Below are 15,346 nucleotides of genomic sequence, written 5' to 3' on the forward strand. Positions count from 1 at the left end.
GGGTCACCTCTGGCCATTGTTTCATGACATGATTTTCACGAATACCCCCTATATTACCTTAAAACCAGCTGTATAAATAGCTTGAATGAATCGTAATATTACTATCCATTGCTTCACTCCGTTTTTCCAAGTGCGCTACTCGTGACCCATCTCATCTGTTGAAAACATCATCATCATCCTTCAAAAACAACATGCTTCGCCTCTGCCATCTTCACCATTTCTGCCCTATCCTCCGCACTCAAACTACTCGTCTTAGCTGCCTCCTTCCACTTCTCCACCTGCCCGTACTGCTCGTCCCCAATCTTCCCTTTCAACAGCTTCAACAGCTTGGGCGCAAACTTCCCCGTAGCATACACAACGCCATCATAGTATCGCGCAAACAACACAATCACCAGCATCAAGAACAGCACAGGTCCATCCGACGCTTTCTGCTTTTGCAACCTCCTCAACATGTCATCTAGCATACTCTGCTTTGCAGTCTCCAAACTTGTGGCTGACGGTGCAGGAATACCTTGTTTCTTTGCAAATTTCTCCAGTGCAGACGTGATGCCGCTAATGTCCGTTGCCTTTGCTATGTCAAGGATACTAGATAGCCGAGCTATATTCTTGCGCGTCTTGCGACTGAGTACGAGTCCCTGTGCGCGCGCTTTGGCAATCGTGTCCGGGATGAGGTCTTTGTGTGCGTAGGTAGCGAGTAAGTCCGCAAGTTGGTCGTGGAGTTTTTGATCCGACACATGGCCCAAACCGGTCTTGTAGACTTGGAAGCGCGCGAGGATGCGGTCGGTCCAGTAGGTTGCAAATTCTGCTTCGTTTGGGAGTTCAAGAGATGCAAGAGTCTGGAGGAAGGTTTCTTCGAGTAGTTTTTCTACGGGCTTTTCATCGGCAAGGAAGCGCTGGACGAGACACTGTTTGGGTATCGAGTTTCGGACTCTGTCGCGGTTGAATTTTATGTCGTCGGTTCTTGTGGGGTCGGCGCGGAGGAGTTGCCATTGCGATTTTGCATCTGCTTTTGCGTAGCTGGATAGCTCGTCTAGTGCGCAGTTTCGTCGGGCTTCGGTGAGGATCAAGTGGCCAGCGCGGACGATTCTTTCTCCTTGTGGTCTTTGGGCGAATGCGTTGACGACAGAATCTTTGATTCTGGCGACTATCGGATCCATGATAGCTTCAGGCAGACACGGGCCAACTAATTGTGTGACATCTAATGTAGAGCCTTCTTGCGCGAGTATCCGTATGCAGTCTTGCCCAATTTGTGCCATCCATGGCTTTGACACAGCAAAAGAGTCCAGTAATTCTACTTCTTTAACGTCCTGGAAGTAAGATATTACGTCTTCATAGGTTGGGACTAGCTCTGAGTAGTCTGTGGCAAACTGTCTTAGATCCAAGTACTCCAATGTACCGCTTTTCAATTCCTCGACTGTTGCGTTGCGTTTTGATTCTACAAGTCTCTTGGGCGTACAAGTTACACGGTTCCGGTCTTGCTCGATAGAAACTTGGGATGTGAGATTTTCAGACTCCAGCGCCTTTTCTAAAGGTCGGAATATGAACCATACTGGGGGACTGCCAGGCAGATCTTCTGGCAAGATGGTGATGGTCCTTTGAAGTGTCAACAGCCCAGCCTCTAGCGACGAAATTTGTACTTACTGTGGTTCATCGAGTGCCTGCTTGACTCTATTGGTAATGTTGCTAGAAATCTCACTCTCGTAAGCCCTTGCGCACATAAAGCCATCTATGTCTGTAATATCATGAGTTTGATCTGCAAGTAAGGCGTCAAGACTCTTGGGCCACACGTCATGTTGAGAAACAAAATCGGTCTTGGAGTGCACTCCGGAAGAGAGCAAGTCGGCAAGCTTTTTCTGTAGCGCGTCTCGCTCGTCAATGGGAATGATGTTTTCTTGATCTGCGCTTAACAGACATAGTTTTGGATGGCTCCGCGCAAGTTGGTGTACAAGAGTTGTGCTAATGTCCAGATCGCTAGCCAATTCAGATATTGAAATTCGTTCCGACTCTGCAAACGAAGTTAGTGAAATTCTCTCCACTGGAAACTCGAAAAGTCACCTCTTGTTACACGACTTCGAAATTGTGCCTGGGCAAACTGAAGTGTAACGAAGCCATTACCACTGGAGGCTAGGGCGAATTGTGGTATAAACTCTGGGCTAGTCTGCGGGGGAAAGAGAGAAAAAATGCTTTTGACGTCGTTTTCGGTGAACATGCCGACTCCACAGGTGAGACTAAGATTTTCCGAGTTTCGGGGTAGTGTCTCTATGTTTCCAGGATCCTGCGCATAAGGATGCGCCGGTTTGTCTAGTGCGACAAAGAATTGGTGAAAGTAAAGAGTTTGCTCTGGTGCGGTAATGCTGCGGACTGACGCGGAAGATGCAAATCTATGCAAGAAAGAAAAAGGCTGGGTTTGCAGTAGTCTTCAAGGATTAGTAAGTTGCACCAAGTGTTTGTCTTGTGATTCGACTTCTGGCAGGTGAATGATGGAGGGCGGAGGCAGCGTGGCGCTGATTGGTGCAAAACGAGCGGCGCTCGGATGAACATCGGAATTTGGGCGTAACCTCATCGTCGGCCCCATTGACTTTGATAGCGACGACAAGACCACCCACCGCCGTCATGTCTCAATTCCGCGCGGCCAAGCTCGACATTGGCTGCTTCACCAAGATCCGCAACATTCGCGACCACACGAAGCGCAAGGTGTACTCGGAGAATGAGCCAGAACGGTGCGCATACCCATCTCTCCGAATATCTTCAATTATTGATGGCAGCATAGACAAGCGCTCCGCTACATAATCCGCAATACTACGCTCCCGCAGCGAGTCCGCGCGCAGGCTCAGCTTCAACTATCGGAGATGCACTGCTACACACGCTTCACACAGATCAAGAACCGATGTATAATGGGAGGCAAAGGCCGTGGTGTTTTCAGCGACTTTAGACTTGGAAGGGTACGTAGACAATGCGGTTGGAGTTAGGCCTCAAGTTAACATTTTGGCAGTATCAGTTCCGTGTCAACGCGCTCGCAGGAAACCTACCAGGTGTGAAGAAGGCAAGCTGGTAGAGAAGATATGTGGGAACATGTACAATATTATGACAAGGCAATCGGACATTGGGCGGCGTACTTGCGTATAAGGCACCCGGGCTATGAAGATGGTTTTCTAGTTCAAAGTCGGCGCGTAAATGATTGCTCTCTCTCTCTCTCTCACTCACACACACACACCTCACGTGCCAGCCGGGTTGCTTATCTCACTGTTTGCTCTTGCCGTATTTAGCAGATACAAACCGCTACAGGCCACCAACAGTGAAACCTTTTCCAACAGCTCAGCTGTCTTGTTGTTTCTCAGATCTCTTCAACCAATTTACAACCTCATCTCTTGCCAAGAAGCATTATCAATATGTTTCGGCGTGTGGAAAACACCATGAAGGCGGACCCGTCGTACCCAGCGGACCTCAAGCAACTCGGCTTCTTCATCAACGACACAGGTCATATACGCATGATCGATGCACCGAATAGACCTCATACCTACTGTGTCACCAACAACGAGCGTGTCAATGAGGTCCGCTGCGAGGCTATGCACGGTAAGTTCGATGGCCGACGTGAGTTAGAGTACATCTGACATGCCACAGCTTGCCAGCGGAGGGAAGTTGAAGCACGGCTGTCTCGCCTGGGAATCAACCGTATATATCTTCCACAGTACACTACAGAGAAGCCCAACGAACCAAGCATACCTATCCTTGCTCCTGAGCCTGAGACGCTAAAGACGCGCAAGCAAATCACTGTACTCATCAACGACAGTCAACAAGACCCGGGTATCTTATCATACTCTCAACTATCAAGGGACCTCGGTATCAATGGCGGATCCGTCGTCAACTTTGCCAAGAAGATGATCAAGCACTCGAGTACGCACAACACTGACGACGAAGCCACCATAATCTTCAAAGACAACTACGAGCTCGAAGACAAAAGTAACGCACCCAGCTTGCTCATCCTGAACACATCCCAACTCCTCTACTCTCACAAGCACAAGCAAGCCATGACTCTCCGCAGCTGGTCCGCAATGCCACGCAAATCCATCGCCCACGACATGATCCGCATCCACTCCTCCAACTCCCTCCCGGGCCACTGCACACCAAAAGAGCATATCAAAACCTTTTTCGACGAGATTCTCTACAACACCACGCGTATCGCTGCCGACGCAGAGATCTCCATCATCGCAATTGAAAATAGTACCGAGGCCCTTGTCTCCGTGTTGGCGGAAGATTGTAAGTAACAAAGCCGCTCCTCCACAACCCGATGATCCCTTCTCCCCCTCTTATTAACAAGGTTTGTGGCAGTTGAAAAATACACGTCCCGCATCACCGCTATAGCACTCCTACACTGCACTATCGACGCCTCGCAAATCACGCATCCAGGTCTACGCAACTTCCTGCACCAACTTGCGCGCCAGTGGCGATTCAACGACGCCACGTCTGACCCGCTGCACTGCACTGATATGCCCACATCCCAGGATGAGCATGCATTCGATGATGACGACGACGACGGTAAGACAGATGTAAAATGGTGCTCTGGTACCCAAGTCCCATGTCCCACGTTCGCAGGCGGTAATGGTGCGTTGGGAGAAGATGTATTTGTTGATGCTGGGGTGCAAGATGCTGTGTTGGCGTTTTTCGAAGAGGCCAGAAATGAAGGTGCGCTTCTGGGTGAGAAGACGAGCAAGGGTCACGGTTGGAAGCCGCAGGTTGAAGGGCCGCAGGTAGCTTTTGCGGGGACGATGGTGGATAGCGAGTTACTCAAGGCGGCAGGGTTGATGGAGTGAGAGGACTAGGTAAGGGTGGGATGGATCTTTTCTTTTGTTCGGAAATGTGGGACATGGGTGGATGATGCTCTGGTTCGTTCAATTGGTCATACGGGTCATTTACTTCATTTCTGTACATGAGTGATCTTGCTTTATCTGATTTTTGCTCCCCCGTAAAAGGTTCCGGTAATCATCTGTGCAATGAAAAAAGAAAAAAGAAAACGTATCTGAAGTCGTAGAAACCCCCCGTGACCGTTGAGAGGAGAAGAAGGTATTTAAACAGTATGGATAAGATACGATAACTTCACGTAACGAGATGTCCCAGAGTTTAATCCCGCTTATCATTGTCTTCGGGCCTATGCTCTGTACTCAACTGTACACACACAGAGATGTCAGCTTGCGTTCATCAAACTCTCAGCATTCAGACAGTGAACATACCTGGTTCCCGTTGTAAAACTGCTGGGGCTCTCTGCCCCTTTGATCAGCTAGTGTGCGTACTCTAAAGCCCGGATTATTGGAAGTATCGTGGTGCGGTTCCTGGCTAGATCTAGAACCCACGGTTTGACCACCACCACCAGGCCGTTGCTGCTGTTGCGAAGATGACGATGATGATGATGCACCTTGCGAGGCGTACCCTATGGCAGAGCCAATCGTGTTGCTCACAAAGCCGACTGTCGAGGCCAGCAACCCAAATGCGCCGCCTACAAGACCCGTAGCGGCTCCTACGACACCACCTTCTGCCCCAGAATACGCCTCTGTGTATCCCTTTACTGGGACAAGGACCAGAGTCGCGCTGGGCGCGAGATCAATGTCGCCCAGTGACTGACTTTCGTCACCGGCCGAGAGCTCGCGACTTGGTTGGGGTGCAAGGATATGGCGAAAGTAGTAAGGAGGAAGCTGCTTGTGGTTGATGTTTGCGTCGTCTTGCGAGAGCTTGGAAAACTCCAAGTCTACCCATTTCCTCACTTCTCCTTGTAACGTAACCTCGCGTGGAAACGTAGAGCGTATCGTCCGTCCATCGAATAACCGCACATTCAAATTGACCTGCTTTGCTCGTGACCCCCTTGAAGATGATGATGCTATTGTGTGTGGCGGAGGTGATGTTTGGGCTTCCTTGTTCCGCTCCTTTTCCCGCTCTGCTTTTCTTGCTTCTGCTTCTGCCCTTCTTGCTGCCTTGTCTGCCTCTATTCGTGCCTTTACACGTGCTAATTCCTCTGCTTCTTCTTTCTTCTTCTTCCGTAGAGCATCGCGGGCTTCTTGCTGTGCTTTATTTACAGACCCGGACGAAGTGGGTTTCGATGTCGGCGCTGATGTCATCCTTTGCTTACCTTTTGCATTGGCTGAAGGTGAGGGCGCAGCTGCTGGCTCAACTGGTGTTGGGGTGTAGGATTCTTCGTTCCCGTATAAATCGTCCTCAGCCGCTGCAGTGTTGTGATTACTTGGTGAGTCCAGGGTACCGGCCTGTGGTGGTGACGTTGGTGCTGTATTGGAACCCGGGATGGAGTTGGCGCCGAGCACTCGTCTGATGGAGTTGATAAACTCATCCTTGGTGACATGACTCTTGAGTTGTATTTGGAGTTGTCCGTTGTGTATAACGACAAAAGTGGGAATCTCTGAGAGGTCGGAGAAGGCGGCGAGGAATCCTGCCTCGGTGGAGCCCGCCTCAAGTCGCAAGAGAACAGCCTTTTGAGCGAGGAGACTGGACAACTGCACAAGTGGTCAGCACGTACATATTGGAGTGAGCCAGGAAATACCCAGGCCAGGTGACATACCCATCCACTGGTTAGCCACTCTTCTTCCCATTCCTTGCTTGTGGCTCCGTCGTCTGTTCAGGTGGTTAGTGTGATCTCCACATCCCGAGTGGACAGAGTAGACTCAAATACCTCGCACAAAGCAAGCGACGAGTTTTTGTTCCTTAATGGCAAGCGAAATACCGCTCTGTAAAGTTCCCTCATGGAACATGATTGCAACAGAGTGTAGGCAGAGTGGCGGGTGTTTGCGGGGAAAGCTAGGGGACGCGCGCTGGAACAAGGATGTGTACATGCGCCTCCAACCTCCAACATGGCCGGTACCGAGGCCAAATGGTCGCGTCCATGTCTTCACATGATTCATCACAAAACAGGCTACTGTAGGATTTTTTTTGGCAAAGTTAAAAAAAAAGAGACAGCTCATGCAATAAACAGATCTACTGGAAATGCTAAACCCAGTTCCTGTGAATCCTCCACGCCCAAGAAGAGTAATGCAGCAGAAAAAGCCAATGCTAGACTCCTGATATTCAACTGCAGCGTATTAAAAGATGCTGCGAAGCAAATGCTATTCGTGTAGATGGACGCATATGCCGGCATGTCGGTCGCCTCCCTTGTTCGCCAGTGACGTCTCCAAAAGCGATGTCCACCCTGTCTCCTATGTTTGGTATCCAGATGATATCACTCCCATACGTTAATCCTCAAGTAACTTGTAGAGATGATCTACGAGCATATTCAATCTTTTGATCTTTGTGCAATCACGCCAAACCATTTCTCGTCTTGACGCTCCACTCCGCCTCCTTATAAAATGGTGCACTTCTTCTTGTTCTTTGCCGCCGACGGTGGGGCACGGGGACTGAGGACGGCGCTAAGGAAAAAAAGTTAGCGGTGAGGCGTGGGCAAGGGGATAGGGTCAAACGCACCGGATCGCCTCGTCAAAAACACTCTTGAGGTTGCGCTGTGTGAGCGCAGAGCATTCCAGGTACTTTTGCGCCCTGATTTCCTTTGCAACCATGACGGCTTGCTCATACTGGATGGGCGCCATCTTCTTCTGCCTTAGCGACTCCTTTGTGGCCTCGTCGTCCCGCAAATCAAGCTTTGTGCCGACGAGGATGATTGGTACGCCAGGCGCGTGATGGTCGATTTCGGGGTACCACTGACGTCAAGTTAGCAACAAGCGCGACAGCTGTGATGGTGATGATGATGATGATAATAATTTTGATGATGGAGTCAGCTGTGCCTACCTTTGCCTTTACGTTGTCGAATGAGGGAGGGCTGACGATGGAGAAGCAGATGAGGAAAACATCGGTCTGGGGGTAGGAGAGCGGTCGCAGCCTGTCGTAATCCTCCTGTCCGGCGGTATCCCACAGTCCCAAGCTTATTGGCTTTCCATCGACCATGACATTTGCAGAGTAGTTATCAAAACTAGGCGGGTTAGCTCATGGATGGGTGCGAGAGGGCAGGAGGGCCAACGCACACAGTGGGGATGTACTCGCCGGGGAAGGCGTTGGTCGTGTACGAGATGAGAAGACATGTCTGGGACAGGCAGTCAGCATGGGGCTGGGGGGATGGACGACGAAGGGGGCAGAGCTTCTTACTTTGCCAACAGCACCGTCGCCCGTGACGACGCACTTGAGGGATTGGGTTGCAGGTGCAGCCATGGCGAGGGTTGCAGGTGCAGGTGCAGCGTCGTCTGATTAGAGTTGGTTACGACCCTGCTCGGCGGAGGCAATGGGGCGGGCTCGGGAGATTGAGAAGCGAAGGGCGGAGCTCAGAGACCCTGCAAGGAGATGGGTCAGGCGGAGTCGTGAGGCGGGTATTATGAGAGAGGGTGGTGTAGGGGGAGTATGGGTGTGTGTGTGGTGTGGAAGAGAGAAGGACGCACCGTTGGGACAGGTCGACAACGTGTGGGTAGCTTCTGGTTCTGGCGGAAGCTACTACCTGCAGCGTAGGGGGGAGGGGGGGCGTTTTATCGCTTGGCAGCGGCGGGTCAAGAAGCGAGCAAGCTTGAGAAAGCTGGACTGGATGGACGAATGCAAATGCAGGCTGCGCGAGTCGAAGCAGCGCGGGCCACTGACGGGGACACTGGCGGGCGGGGTCCGAGTCGTGGAATAGCGGCAATTGCCCAGCTGAGGGTGTGCAGGGCGGCACGCGGTTAGTGGGAGGGAGTCGGAGTGGTGATGGCAGGAGTGGTGTGTAGTGTAGTGTAGCGTCGTGGTGATGTTGTTGTTGTTGTTGTATGGCAAAGGGGGGGAGAGACACAGAGGGAGAGAGAAAGCGGACAAGAAGGACTCTGCAGGTGTAATAGCGTAGATTTGCAGGCGTGGGAGCGGCGGCGTCGAGGGCCAAAAGGGCAGCAGGCGCGTATCCTCTTGAAACCCATTTGCGACACAGCAGGCTCACCACGCCTCTACCACGTCCGATAGGCAGGGCGCACGGCTCGACCAAGGTCCCACCCGATGCACGCTGCCCGGCGCTGTACTTGGACATGCACCCCTGTGGATGAGCCGGCCTGTCCTCGATCCATTACCACTACCCGCAAGAGAAGTGCCCCATGCAGTGTGGCATGCAGAATGCAGACATGCACCCACACTTGGACGCATGCAGTCTGTCCCTGGAGCCTCCACCAGGCCCGGAGCCCGGGGAGCGCGTGTCGGAGCAGAGACTCGTTACTACTTATTGCACATGATGGCTGGCTGGCTGGCTGGCTATGGTGATGGTGGTGGTGGTGGTGGTGGTGGTGTTGTTGTTGCTGCTACTGCCTCTGCTTCTGCCCTCTGCTTCTGCCTCTCCACACACCCACACACCCACACACAAAACGCCCGGTCACGTGCAAGACGGCCGACTAAGACATACCACTTGCATGCTAAGATGCTAGGGCAACAATCCTCCGCGCCCGACACCCACGCCTTTCTCATGCCATCCGCCCTCGATGCACTTTCCCTCTGAAAACATAGTACCACCACCACCACCACCACTACTACTACTACTACCACTACTACAAGATAACCATCACCCCAAATCTCACGTCAGGTCCCCCCTCGCCACTCGCGTCTTGGTGGTGTGCCATGGGGGCATGCACATGTCAACCATAATCGCCGCCTGCCCGCCCTGTGATTCGTCTGTCGCTGCATATTTGTGCTTGCCAGTGCGCCCGTGCTGCTCTGTGATTTGCCCTCTGAACCTAAACACCGTGCGAACATCGCATTAGCACCTCCATCGCACCCGCGCCCCCGGCTTCGACTCGTAACCATGCACGTGTGGCCACAGAGGCCTGGTTTTAGCCACCGTCTCGAGACGTTCCTCCTGCATTCCTGCCCTGTCCTCGACTGCCTGTTTCTGATTTCGCCCCACGACACACTTGCCCCTCTTATCCGCACTCACTCATCTATGCATGCCCGACAAATAAGTACACACAGACAGACATATATCAACGTCATGTAAGAAGAGAAGAAAAAAAGAACAAGCCTCGCTGCACTGTCGCCATGCCGCGTGCACGGCTGCGAACCGTAGTCTTGGTCTTCAACCCATCTATCCATGTACACGCGCCCAGCATTCATTGGGGTATCAAAAAAGTTGAACATCGAATTCCCACTTCCATTAGTAGAAAAGAAACAGTCCATCGCCTCCCTGCTTGTCTTCCCCCACCAGCTCTTTCCGCAGCAGTAGCTTCATCAGCGCCTCATGCAGCTCCTTCATGTCCAGAATCCCACGCTTCTTTTGGTCAATATAAGACACATCCACCACCACCCGCTTCAGGTTGGCCGTTGAAAGTGCCCCATCCTCAAGCAATGCCACCAGTCGATCAGGCGTTCCAACCCCGTAGTCGATTCTAACCCAACAAATCAGCATGAGCATTACAAATTACAAACCATGGTTCCACCTACTTGCTCTTCTTCAACTGCGCTACCTGATCCGCCAGTTTGAGATGCTTTGCAAATAGCTTTGCGACATTCGGCTTTTGGACTCCTTGTTGGGGCAATCCCGACTTCAGAGACCGGCACACATCGGCCGCTCGGATCCCAGACAAAGTCACCACAATCGTGTGTGGTGCTCCGGGCGGCTTCGAAGGCGTCGGCTGCAGCGCACCTGCCTGCTTCTTGAGAAAGGCTGATAGATTATCCGTCGTTCGTGGCTCGCTCCAGCTCGTGCTATCTTGTACAGTGCGTGCTGCATCATGTCAATACACTCCTGGCCAAACCATGCATTTTCCACACTTACCGGAAATGAACTTGTCCTCCAGCTCTACACTGCTCAACTCTTTTCCATATAGTCGTGTTCGCGCATTGACGTAGTCTGCTAGTAGCTGGCCATCCATGCGCTCGAAAGCATGGTTCACTCCCAACTGCTGGTCCAAGTCATCTTCATCTATCGCCTTTGCACGCTGCTTCTTCTTTTCCTTTCGCTTGGCTTTTTTGGCAGCTTTTTTGCCGTCCTTGGTTGCCTCAGGCTCGGCTTCTCTTTTCCTCTTTTTGGAAGAAGCGTCAATGTCAAACTGCGCCTCAATGAGGGGTATACCTCCTTCAGAATCTGACATGGCGGGGACAGTGTTTTGTGTGAAGAGCGCGACCAAGTTCGTGCAACAGAAAAAGTTACAGCGAGGATTAAGGTTATCGATAGCCTAACCAACCCGGGACTAGCTCCGCCGCGCGCCGCGAGGTCGCCCCCAAGCGACGCGTTTCCCTGACGTCTATCCACTCTCCCGCGCTCCCACGACGCAACCTCGGATGGTGCCGCCGCAATGGCAGAATCTGCGCGCAAGAAGCACCGCTTCTCACCGGATGCTCAGGCTCAGGACACTCCAAGCAACAATGCCACTCTACAGCCCATGACCCCCTTCCGCCGCGCCATTAGCGCTGGCCCCACCCCAGGAAGCCGAAGAACACCACTCATAAGGACACCGGCAACTGGACGAACACCTCGAGGCGGACCGGCCACTCGCCCTCTTCCCTCACGGCGAATTGCGCCGACCACTCCACATGCGATACGGGCCCTAAGGGAAAGAGCTAATGCAGCTCGGACACCGGGCAACAACCGGAGAAGAAGTGGGCGTATCCAGAGGGAAACACCGCGTGATCTACTACGTGATCTGAGTAGAGGTAATGCGTCGATGAAAAGTCTCTTTACCCTAGCTAAATGATCATGTAGCGCTTGCTCGTGACAGTCGGCCGGTCGAGCCTTCCCCGCAAGTCCTGCCCCGGCGCCCACGACATTCTGCCCTTGACCTGCCAGATGTCGAAGATGGCCCACCAATGGCTGCTCCACGGCTTTCCATGCCACTGGAGAACATGTATGACGACGATGATGACAGTTTCCATAGCGCCCCGCCACGGCAATCGCTCCTACCAGACTTGCCGGATGATGTGGATGGCGGGACTGTACAGTCTCTTGAATTTGGAAGGCGAGCCATTAGTGAAGATCCTCGCTTGATGTACGGGGGGAGGCAAAGCGAAAGATTTGGAGATTTGAGTGAACTCGGTGCGGTAGAGGAAGAGTTTGAAGTAGATGGGACGTTCATCAACCGACGCGCAGATGGGCTGTTTGACCAAAATATCGAGGAAGATCTGGACGGAGACGATACGACCATACAAGCACTGACCGGCCGAAGAGATGGGCGCACAAGCGATGCCAACCTGGGCATATTTGGGGATGGAGACGATGACACAGAGGAACCCACTTTCCGCTTCATGATACCTGATCGCATGCGTGCGCCACCCCGACAAGCTCCACCAGAAGGGCAAGAAGTTCAGGAAGACAATATGCCAGATAGCGAGCCTGTAAACCTCCCAGACGATACAGAAGTACAATACGACGAGGATCAAGATCCAACTGCGGCTTTGGAGGACCAAGATCTTACCCTAGATCAAGAGAATCTAGGATGGGAATCTGACCCTCCCGTAGATGATGATGCCGAGCTTGCAGCCTATAGGGAAGAAGAATCAGCAATTGACCGGAGTCTCCAAACACACTCACCTGAGCGACCTTCCGCGGAACAGTTAAAGGGTGTGCGGAAGGCCAAGGAATACATGGTTTCAGAACACGGTATTGGCTTTCCTTCGTTCCCCGCGGCACCAGTCAAGAAACTTGCTCTTAATTTCATAAAGTCACAGGGAAGCAAAGCTCACCTTAGCAAGGACACTCTTGATGCCCTTGTCCATACAACCAACGACTTCTTCGAGCAAATCAGCATTGATCTCGCAGCTTATGCACAGCATGGTGGACGCAGGATGATTGAGGAGAGTGACGTCATCGCACTCATGAAGAGGTATTGTTATATCGAGTCTGCTGTACAGTTTTGTACAAGTTTGTTCGTACACGTTGCTAACACTCACAAGAACCCGCAAAACGACTGATAGCAGTACATCGTTTTCGCTTGCACAAAAGATGCTCCCCCGGGAACTGGTCCAGCAGCTGCGCATGCAGCCCCCGGTCAAGCTCAAAAGCCAAAAGCGCAAGCGGCCAGAACCTATACAAGAAGATGATGAAGACTGAGGCGGCCCAGTCATGCCTTATGACCAGTCCACGCTCTGGCGTACCCGGCGCTGGGTGCCTGACATGGGCTTCTTGACGACCATCCAGAACATTACAGATGTTGCAAGACTCAATGCGTACCTGTTTAATGTGAGCGTTGGTGCATGTATATGGAAATGGGACACGCACCATGTAAAGATGTACTGTGTATGATTGTTGCGCAGATTTACGGTTGGCGGTCTACCAATGGGTATGCCCTTTGGCTCGCGCTCGTAGTTTGTGAGCAAATCAGGCGCTGTGGTGAATAATTAGATACCCCCCAATAGCAATCATTTGAACAGTTTCTTCAAAAAAGGCGCACTTACTCATTGTCTCCTCCACCCAAACTGGCTGACTCCCACTATACTCTGCCATTTCCTCCACACTCGGAAAAAACCATTTGCCCTTCTCTGGCTCATTCTTCGGCGTGAACATGTTTCCCTTTGGCGGCACCCTCAACAAACCCTCAATCGTAACCTCTCCCTCCGGCAGCGCCCCATTCTTCTTGCGAAACCACTGCGGACTCGCCTCCTTCTTGATCCACCCCCTACACGCCAATATCTTGTGCACATTGCCCCTCGCATCTCTGCGCTCCAACGGCGTAACAACCGTGTACCCCTCCTCGCCATCCAGCATGCGCGGCCCAATCAGCATTTCCTGGTCATGTCGCAGCACGCCCGTCGCATACACCTTTCTATAATCGAAATCCTTGATGGCTTCCGGGTCGATTCGCAGCGGGAGTTCCAGCGGCGGGAACGTCAATCGATCTTCGAATCGCGCGATCAAGTCTGTTTTCCAGCCGAGTCGTTGCACCTGCCAGCACCCGAGTACGAAGGCGGTTATCGGGATAATGGCGAGGATGATGAGGCCCGGCCCGTGCTGTTTGCCTGCGCGCGCCATTTTCGCCGGTCGATCGAGGATAGAGACGAAGTTTGGGTCGAGGCCGGGTCCGCCGCCTACATTGCGTTTTTGGGTGCGGAAGAGGAGGAATTGCGGGTGGAGGCATGCGCGGAGGCATTGCGGGCTGGATTGTATTGGGCGGGTGGTTCGTGGAAGGGGAGTTATCCTTTGTGAGTAGTATCTCCTGAAGAGATTTAAGAAGGGGTTTGGTTTCGACATTTTGGCGTCGGTGGTAGGGGACAGAGTCGTAACCTCAACGATGGGAAAGTTGAGATGCGATTGAATTAGTACAGTCGGACATCCGAGCTCTCAATGCGGCATAGGTCCCCGCTTCCACACTTCCCCATGTCAACATCTCCACGACTACCCAGGCATCATTCATTTTCCCAAACACCACGACACTGAAATCTCCACATCATGGCGGAAACGCAGGATATGCCTGTTCCCGGGGTGGATGAAGTAGTCGCGAAACGAGATAAAGATGATTTGCTGGATCATTTGGATGACCTGCTTGAGCGCTATCTGCACACATTGCACGAGTATCAGCAAGTGATGCAGCAACTTTCAAAACAACTATCTAATGCAAGACAATTTCATACTTGATCTTACCTGAAAATAGATCCAGACTAACGAAGAAAGTAGGGCTACATGTCCCTTGCTCAAGCAAACTTCCACAATTCGTCTTCTGCGATTCGATATGGACAGGACTGTTACGATGAACGCATGCAGGCTATACGAAAATTGTAAGTTCTCTGGAGTCTCAATATTTGGGATTTATACTCTGCAATCTTAGATAGTGTATGTTTTTTTTCGGTATACGAATGATACTAACAAACAAAAGTCACGTCTCTGAGGGCAAAACAAGTGACGTCCCGCACTTTTCCGTCCACAAGTCTGATTGTTCAGATGAGAGCGTGGATGCTTCTGATGATGTGTCCAAAAAGGAAGATGTTCAGAAATCGAAGAATGATTCGGAACATGTTACGCCGACAGCACCAGAATCCAAACAAGAAGAAGAGGAGCCAAAAATGACATCAAACGCGGAAGAATCCAGCTCAGCATCAGAAGAGGGCAAAGAAAAAACAAAGACGACGAAGAAATCCAATGATCCACTCAAATGGTTCGGCATCCTTGTTCCACCTGCCCTTCGAACAGCACAATCTGCCTTTGTAAACGCAGTTGAGACCCCAATTCCGCAGCTAGCCACACTAGCCAGAGACATGCGAATGCAGGAGATTGATATCGGACGTGTCAGGAAGCAAATCAAGAAGCTCTAGATATCTTTCTCACTCAACCATCTGTTTCAATTCAAACTCATAGAAAAAGATATTTGTGCACAATCCCCCCCATTGCCACTTCTGAATCTTTGCACCGTGCCAAACAATCCCCCCACATAACCCC

General features: G+C 51.8%; 9 protein-coding genes across 9 annotated transcripts; 4 read left to right on the forward strand and 5 right to left on the reverse strand.

Moving 5' to 3' along the window:
- Nucleotides 1-173: 173 nt before the first annotated feature.
- On the reverse strand, nt 174-2,209 carry COCMIDRAFT_106572 (uncharacterized protein; the record flags this gene model as incomplete). Its single annotated transcript, XM_007694025.1, has 3 exons — nt 174-1,593; nt 1,642-2,005; nt 2,056-2,209. The coding sequence occupies 3 exons, from the start codon at nt 2,207-2,209 to the stop codon at nt 174-176; spliced, it is 1,938 nt and encodes a 645-aa protein (XP_007692215.1).
- Nucleotides 2,210-2,613: 404 nt separating this feature from the next.
- COCMIDRAFT_40523 (uncharacterized protein) lies at nt 2,614-3,055 on the forward strand (the record flags this gene model as incomplete). Its single annotated transcript, XM_007694018.1, has 3 exons — nt 2,614-2,720; nt 2,771-2,942; nt 2,993-3,055. 3 exons carry the CDS (start codon nt 2,614-2,616, stop codon nt 3,053-3,055), a joined length of 342 nt encoding a protein of 113 aa, XP_007692208.1.
- A 334-nt stretch (nt 3,056-3,389) lies between these two features.
- On the forward strand, nt 3,390-4,811 carry COCMIDRAFT_106590 (uncharacterized protein; the record flags this gene model as incomplete). Its single annotated transcript, XM_007694026.1, has 3 exons — nt 3,390-3,573; nt 3,622-4,257; nt 4,330-4,811. 3 exons carry the CDS (start codon nt 3,390-3,392, stop codon nt 4,809-4,811), a joined length of 1,302 nt encoding a protein of 433 aa, XP_007692216.1.
- Nucleotides 4,812-5,118: 307 nt separating this feature from the next.
- COCMIDRAFT_40525 (uncharacterized protein) lies at nt 5,119-6,752 on the reverse strand (the record flags this gene model as incomplete). The annotated part of the gene is made up of 4 exons (XM_007694019.1): nt 5,119-5,163; nt 5,229-6,497; nt 6,563-6,615; nt 6,674-6,752. 4 exons carry the CDS (start codon nt 6,750-6,752, stop codon nt 5,119-5,121), a joined length of 1,446 nt encoding a protein of 481 aa, XP_007692209.1.
- Nucleotides 6,753-7,336: 584 nt separating this feature from the next.
- On the reverse strand, nt 7,337-8,196 carry COCMIDRAFT_29921 (uncharacterized protein; the record flags this gene model as incomplete). The annotated part of the gene is made up of 5 exons (XM_007694014.1): nt 7,337-7,403; nt 7,459-7,691; nt 7,780-7,960; nt 8,013-8,071; nt 8,134-8,196. The coding sequence occupies 5 exons, from the start codon at nt 8,194-8,196 to the stop codon at nt 7,337-7,339; spliced, it is 603 nt and encodes a 200-aa protein (XP_007692204.1).
- Nucleotides 8,197-10,135: 1,939 nt separating this feature from the next.
- COCMIDRAFT_106593 (uncharacterized protein) lies at nt 10,136-11,072 on the reverse strand (the record flags this gene model as incomplete). The annotated part of the gene is made up of 3 exons (XM_007694027.1): nt 10,136-10,367; nt 10,423-10,705; nt 10,757-11,072. 3 exons carry the CDS (start codon nt 11,070-11,072, stop codon nt 10,136-10,138), a joined length of 831 nt encoding a protein of 276 aa, XP_007692217.1.
- A 204-nt stretch (nt 11,073-11,276) lies between these two features.
- COCMIDRAFT_29923 (uncharacterized protein) lies at nt 11,277-13,027 on the forward strand (the record flags this gene model as incomplete). Its single annotated transcript, XM_007694015.1, has 3 exons — nt 11,277-11,634; nt 11,684-12,800; nt 12,871-13,027. The coding sequence occupies 3 exons, from the start codon at nt 11,277-11,279 to the stop codon at nt 13,025-13,027; spliced, it is 1,632 nt and encodes a 543-aa protein (XP_007692205.1).
- Nucleotides 13,028-13,044: 17 nt separating this feature from the next.
- On the reverse strand, nt 13,045-14,164 carry COCMIDRAFT_106557 (uncharacterized protein; the record flags this gene model as incomplete). Its single annotated transcript, XM_007694028.1, has 3 exons — nt 13,045-13,147; nt 13,196-13,301; nt 13,372-14,164. The coding sequence occupies 3 exons, from the start codon at nt 14,162-14,164 to the stop codon at nt 13,045-13,047; spliced, it is 1,002 nt and encodes a 333-aa protein (XP_007692218.1).
- Nucleotides 14,165-14,362: 198 nt separating this feature from the next.
- COCMIDRAFT_40530 (uncharacterized protein) lies at nt 14,363-15,222 on the forward strand (the record flags this gene model as incomplete). Its single annotated transcript, XM_007694020.1, has 3 exons — nt 14,363-14,527; nt 14,588-14,688; nt 14,787-15,222. 3 exons carry the CDS (start codon nt 14,363-14,365, stop codon nt 15,220-15,222), a joined length of 702 nt encoding a protein of 233 aa, XP_007692210.1.
- Nucleotides 15,223-15,346: the final 124 nt, after the last annotated feature.

This window comes from Bipolaris oryzae (assembly GCF_000523455.1).
Source record: "Bipolaris oryzae ATCC 44560 unplaced genomic scaffold scaffold_193, whole genome shotgun sequence".
In the NCBI taxonomy this organism is placed as follows: domain Eukaryota; kingdom Fungi; phylum Ascomycota; class Dothideomycetes; order Pleosporales; family Pleosporaceae; genus Bipolaris; species Bipolaris oryzae.